This window comes from Mizuhopecten yessoensis, unplaced genomic scaffold (genome assembly GCF_002113885.1).
Source record: "Mizuhopecten yessoensis strain PY_sf001 unplaced genomic scaffold, ASM211388v2 scaffold6163, whole genome shotgun sequence".
Lineage (NCBI taxonomy): Eukaryota > Metazoa > Mollusca > Bivalvia > Pectinida > Pectinidae > Mizuhopecten > Mizuhopecten yessoensis.
This window is the reverse complement of record NW_018406412.1, coordinates 34,077-41,299: the sequence shown is the minus strand read 5'-3', so window position 1 is coordinate 41,299 and position 7,223 is coordinate 34,077. Positions and strand designations below refer to the sequence as shown.

General features: G+C 33.8%; 1 protein-coding gene across 1 annotated transcript in view; it reads left to right on the top strand.

Annotated features, from left to right (window-relative positions):
* Positions 1 to 2,836: 2,836 nt before the first annotated feature.
* The window catches only part of LOC110451670 (T-box brain protein 1-like), a 17,043-nt gene continuing 12,656 nt past the window's right edge, over positions 2,837 to 7,223 (top strand). The window contains exon 1 of the mRNA XM_021499811.1: positions 2,837 to 3,073. Coding sequence (XP_021355486.1) covers positions 2,949 to 3,073 — 125 coding nt within the window. The 5' untranslated portion in view covers positions 2,837 to 2,948. The remainder of the gene's footprint in view (positions 3,074 to 7,223) is intronic.

Below are 7,223 nucleotides of genomic sequence, written 5' to 3'. Positions count from 1 at the left end.
TACCTTAAATGGAGCACTGCCCCACGTTGGTCGCCAATGTAAGAGAGCTCATTATGTTTTTCAATGCTTCCGCTAGGAGTCGAACCCGGGACCTCTGGGTTACTAGCCTGATAAGCTCTAACGAATAACCTAAAGAGAAATTCTCCCTTTCCGAGTCGGTAGGCAGCGACCAAGTGTTTTCAAATTGATACAGTTATTTACTACTCAAAACATTAAGGAATTAAATAAATTAGGAAAATTCCTGTTTTTAAGTTTAAAACGTCGTAATAACACTGTATAATATTTTATCTCATTTTTCCTGTAAATGTTCATTTCAGTATACCATATTTGATAAGATATTTGTATTATGTGTATATAGTGTAAAAAAAAGGTGATTGTGCCCGTTCATTTCCTTTCCTATGTGAAATAAATTATATGGTAAATTAATCATAATTAACAACTTCGAAACATCGACGAGTATTTTCTATATCGTAATATCACTGTCACTAACATCGTATTTATTACACTATGGCAGTGTTTTTTATTGGTTTTTTTTTTTTTTACTGTTCTACTAGAGAGTATTTATTCGTGACATATGTGCGATACAATGTATGTAACTATATTAATCCAGTTATCATTACCTGTAACGTACGTCATTGAAAGTTATACTATTGTTATGCTTGCACTGTATCGGAACCTTACGATGTTGGTGTATTGCAGTGTAAAATGCTGTCTCTTATTATATGTCATTTTGAAGTACTGCACGATTAATGAATATTATTGTACACATGTATCATTGTAAATTTGTAATATACTGTACTATTTGTATGTCTTCTCTCGAGCACTGTTAAAGTCAAGAATAAAACAATATGAATCTGACTAGTATTTTACCAGGGTGACATAAAAAAGGAATACTATCAAAAAAATATTTATAAAAACTAACACAATATTCAACAAAATGATTAGCGGTTAATCGCATTTATAAAACAGCATAAATGTAAACCATATGTTGACTAGTGTTGTTCTTAGTAATTTTAGTTTAAACATTTATTGTCATGCATAGTCAAGAGATTAGGCACAATTAATGTAAGTTGTAACAACTCATTAACGCTTTCTACCAACATACTGTTAAAATGTCACGGTAACTGTGTAAACATGTATATTATTAAATTGATACAATTTTTGTTTTTTAAATATATTACTGTATTTGATGATTTTCATATATGAATCCAAAATCAATGATCGTTTATCTAACAATTTTTTGTATTAAGTAAGATGTAAATTTCCAAATTGATTAATTTAAGATCTAAGTCCAGATTTGAAGTATTGAAATTTTGCATTTTGACATTCTAAAAATGAATGGAAAACAGTTTCACGTCGATGTCCACAACAGCAAGCTGCGCTCTAAATTTAAAGAGGTCATAATTAAGTTTTATGTACAAAATATTCAGCTTACGATATCAGAATCTTAAGTATAATATATATAACAGACGGAGGTGAATGTGTTATCGTTTTAACATGAGAAAAAAATCCTAAATTTTATCGATATGTTGACTAACATTGTTTTTAGTTATTGTGATAAGTAAGCAAGATGCCATCTAATTATTTTTTAAGAGCTGTCCATAAAAGTGTTCTGTCAAACGACTGACATCTCCGATATATATAATCGACCCCCGGGATTCCTTCCATGCCTATAGTCGATCGAAGGTTTCTATAACGGTAATATAGGATAGTGTTGTTCACGCATTCTGTAAACCCGTGTCACAACCGCACCTGAGTTCATGTCTAACCGAAAGCTACCCACGATGTTTTAAAATTAGCCAATGAAAAGCTTCGTATGAGGTGGTCTTCGGTGACATGCAATAATGAGACAATGGCAGCGTACGGTCGCTCGCGTAATTGGCATTGTCAACCGTGGAGTCCCTCGTTCAATCATCTATCACAAAAAGAATACGGACGACAACGTCGATGTAGGTATATTATCTTATAAAGGTGTACTTGCAGCGGAGGATCAGTCAAACTTTCGAGAACTGTTAAAACGGTACTTATCACAAGTCTTTAAATAAACCGGGTTAGTAATATATCATCGACGCTGGATATAAGATAATGAGTGCGCCGAGGGTACCGGTTCCAGTTGTGTGAGGTACGTATACACTATTGACGGGAAGTGAGAAGCAGAGAGATTACTTGTGAACTGTATTTAACAAGTGGTAATAATAGTGACACGAGAGAAACAAATTTACACTTGCTTACATTTTTTGTAACAATAGGAGAACACAGAAAAGTGTCAACACTAGTTGTCACCTACACCTCACTTCCAGATGACGGAAAACGCTATTTATCAGCAGCAATTTGACGAGAATAGACGCCAGAATTCGGCCGCAACAATTTATCCATCCCAAAATGAAAACAGAATTTTACGACCTATCGGGGAAATTCCGGACCAACACAGCCAATATGATACGGGAACATCTAATAGTATGAAGTCATACTACTGTGGTTACCCGTATACGAATTCGGAGTCTCAACATCCGTCCCGAATCTTACTTGAAGCGGAGTCATCTCCAAAAATAAATTCCCGAGATGAAGTTGAGGAAGATTCCCAGAGTACCTCTGAAAATTCTTCCCCGAGAAGTCGACAAATGCCATCTCCCCGGACTCCTACCGAAATAGCCAGTGGGAGCAGTTACGCATATCTGCAACCCGCCAGCATCAGTGCTATGCAGGGAAACTTTCAGCATCCGTTTCCGGGTCAGTACCAGGAATATTCGGGTGATACTTCCGGACATATGTTACCGGTTCACGCAGAACAGATTCAACAGTATCCAAACTATCACCATGGTTACGAAGAAGTTGAGACGCTGCCCCATCCCAGTCAGTCGTATCCCGGGGGATACGGCGGCAGTCCTCCCTCCCAACCACAGCCCATCGCGCATACCCCGTGCCATCTGATCGGCTCGCCCCCCGGGATGACGATGGCGCCCAGTGGTCAGTCTCAAGAAGGAGAGAAAGTTAGCGTCTATTTATGTAACAGGGAACTCTGGACCAAATTCCACGCCCATACCACCGAGATGATTATTACCAAACAGGGCAGGTATGTGAATAAGTTTAATCATTTTACTTTGAGCCAAACAAACATAAAATATTTGGTGTTTCCAGTAACCCTAATTTGTTAAGCCTATCCGAAACGTTTTTAGGCAATTTTCAAAGGAGCACTGTTAAAGTCAAGATCATTCTTCTATAGAAATTGCATAAAAAAATAAATATAAAATTCGTAGCGTACCTTCTTACCATATTGTTTTCAAATGTTACAGGAAACAAACTATTTGCTGGCCCTATTGACCTATCCTGTGTTGATGGACCGTTACGCATTTAATAATAATAATAATAATAATAAAAAAAGTTTAATGGTCTATACTTTTTTCCAAAACAGAATGACCATACATGACTACAAATTGATCAAATTCATAACAGTTATATGTGAAGGAAAATTTACAGCTTTTCTTGATATCTAACCTGTTGAAGAATATATGAAAATATGTTTTAAAAGTGCAATTTAATGGCAATCCCCCGTATTTAGAATATTTTAGTTGATGTACGTCTCAAATTATGTATTCCGCAAAAATGTCCACGGTTTCATATTGTAAGATTGGGGACGCGTACAATATTGGTTTTATGATATATCAAAAGGTTTTCCGAACGTCCATAAATTCAGCATTAGAAAAGTTATAACTTCATTAAGAGAAAAAAAAGTAAAACATATTGGATATATTGTCTGTAAACACATGTTCCTTTAACATGTTCTAAAATTGGAAGTTCAATTCAATTCAATTTATTTCCGTAAGTTTTACAACTAATTGGATTTTCAACAAATAATTTCATATAAGTACAACATATAATTACATATAACTGGCACATTCATCACAAAAAAGTAGCAACAACAACATTATATTATATATTATTGTATACATATTTGTTGTACTACAAGTTCTATTTATTTAAGGATCCTTGTGCCACTGCACTTTTTTTTCGTAAATACAATAGCCTCCTCTTGATTTCGTTTTTGATATAACTTCCGTTGAAAAAACCCGTTTTTGTTGCTTCGTATACTTTAAAGAAGGGAGAACACTCCACGTCAGTGGAACTCTTCTTTTCTATCATAACTGAAATAGCGATACCCTTCACTTTTATGAAGTGCTTCTATTAAAATAGAAAAAAATCTATTTAAATAACCATAAAACACGAATTCGAAAAACAACAACAGGGTATTTATATAAATCCGTCTCTTTGCCATCATGAAGTATCGATATGACGGCGTTGACTGTTGGTGCATTAATACGGAAAGGAAATAAAGGGGAGGGGCACAAGATGGTTAAAAAGGGGTGGCGGAAAGTAGCGAATAAAGCGAAAAAATCTTCATTTTAGAAGGAAAGACTTAATGGAATATAATTTGGTTACGCCATGAGACTGGACAAGTTGAATACGTTCAACACATTTTCAAACGTCCATACTTGCACAGTACTAAGGTACTAAATTTGTTTCAAGGTCTGTTGCCAGTTACACCCCCATAAACCTCAAAAGAACAGGAGTGGATCCTTAGTTATAATATTTTAGCTATTTATACCTCCGTTATGAAGAAAATAAATGTTCTTAGAAGTCTGAAACATATTCTTAAAAGAGAAACTTTGTTGGAAATATATAACTCTTTTATTTTGCCAATTTTTGATTACTGTTGTGAATTATGGGACGGATGTAAAATTAATGAAAGTGAGAGGTTAGAAAAATGTCAACGTGAAGCCGCACGTATCATTACTGGTCTTCCTTCCTATGCTAATAATTATGCTCTCTATTTTGAATCGGGGTTAGAAAGACTCTCAGACAGGAGAAAAAGAAGGAAACTGCAGTTATTGTACAAAATGAAAAATGGTATCACCCCTGCATTCTTAAACAAAATTCTACCCAATACAGTAAACCAAAATGTCAGATATCCTTTAAGAAACAGTAATGACTTTGTAATACCAAATTTCAGACTTTCTAGTACAAATTCATCCTTCTTACCTTCTACGCTTCGCTCTTGGAACAATTTAGATACTGCTAAAAGATCATCGGTCACTTTAGGAAGATTCAAAAAAGCCATCTCTCGAGAATCGAACACCAAGACGCCCAGTTATTTTGGTTATGGTGAACGAAAACTAAATATCATTCACACTAAATTAAGGTACAACTGCAGTTCCCTAAATTATGATTTATTTTGAGTCAACATCGTAGATAGTCCCGCCTGTGACTGTGGATCTCCATGTGAAAACGCCTATCATTTCTTTTTTGAATGTCCAGTTTATACACACCAGAGGTTTGAATTGTTTCAAAATCTAAATTTTGTTAATGAAATCTCCTTAGATATATTGTTATCTGGTATTCCGGATCTGTCTTCTAAACAAAATAATGATATTTTTCGTAACGTGCAAAAATTCATAAAGACCAGCGGTAGGTTTTAATTCGTAAGGCGTTTTATATTTCTATACTCAATTTGGGAGACTGTTCAATGTTGTTCTTTCTCTTTTTCTTTTTCTTTCTCTTTTTGTTTCTGTTGTTGTAATGCTACTATTATACATATTATTTGATACCCAGTTATGCCATGTCTGTAAATCTGATGTATATATTTGAGAAAAGGGCGTAAATAATGTTGTAATAACTTGTGCCCAATCCTGTTGTCACTATTTCGGCAATAAAATATGTTTAAACTTTTTAAAAGTTAGGGCGGAGACACACCCTACTTCTCTGTAAAGATGGTAATGGGCCGCATACAAAGTCGTTTATGTCCTTGGTATCTAAGTGTTTATCTGTTCGGTCATGGCGTTAAATATCTCTTAGTTTGTCTGTATTATGACCGTTCACTTTCGTAATTTGTTTTTTTATCTTTCCATGAACTGCAATAATGAAACGTTTTATACCCACAGACCACCGCTACGTATGTTGTCACGTATGTTTCTTTCCAGATGTGTTTCGTTAAACGGGTTTTTAATGTGCATTTAGATTTTTAATTTGTATAAATAAATATATTTTTTAATTCATATCAAACATTACATATTTAAAAATCTGTTTTCATTTTCATCTTTTATCCACAGAATCTGATAATTAAAATTTGGGGAGCCTCCACTTCCATAAAGCTTACATAGGAATAAGAAATAAGTCTGTTTATATGTATATAAATATGTATTGGTGTCTATAAAATAAAAATAAATTCTAAGCAGTTCCATAAAAACGGTTTTAAGATGTTTGATATTTAAGTTTTGGTCAAAACGTAATAAATCTAAACATCGAAATCGTTTTTTAAATTTTGAATTAGAAAGTGTTTTACTGACCTATAGGTTATTGATTCCGTTACCACTGCCAAAAACTCTGACAAAGTTTTGGAAACACTTCTTTACCTACATTTCTGAAAAGAAGACCACACCTTGCGGGACATTTATGAGAAATTGATTCGGTTTTCACTTTATCAATTTCATTATCGATTTCGTTAGTATTATTTGTAGGGTTTTATAAAGCTCTCCAAAAATATCGTACATTTTTATATACACTGTATGACAAGCTGTAAAGCCAGGATTTGCCAAAATACGAATCAAACAATCACATGAAAGCAACTGATTTTTATTTAAAATTCTATTTTTATGTTTGTTGATATAATTACAAATATATTCGGCCCTCGCTCCTGTTATTTAGCTATTTATAAGGATGCTGTGCTGCTTAGAGTTCATTGTTTTCTGGTAAAATGAGTGATGAAATATAATCTAAAAATACAACTTACCTTTTAATAAATCTTTCTCTTATTTCAGCATTTCATTTTTTTTTTTTATTTTTTTTTTTTTTTTTTTTTTTTTTTTTTTTTTTTTACACGGATTGGTTTAAATCTTCAAATAATTAATTGTTTGTCGATGATGCCATTCTTTTTAATACTGAAATGCAGTAATGAAACGAAAATTGTCCAAATTTATGAGTTAGTTTTCCATCAAAGTTAATGAAGCAGAATTCTTCCCTCATTACAGTCCAGGAAGCATTTTGAAAACGTTGACCAATTTAGGTTAATTTTTCGTTAACGAGGCTTCGTGTTAAGTAAACAGAACATATTGTACGCTTAATTTAAACCGAACAGAAAATGTTGTTTAAAGATAAATCATTTTTAGACATAATGTTTGTGAGCAAGTGTGCGTGCGTGCCGATTTACATGTGTTAACCCCCCCCCCCCC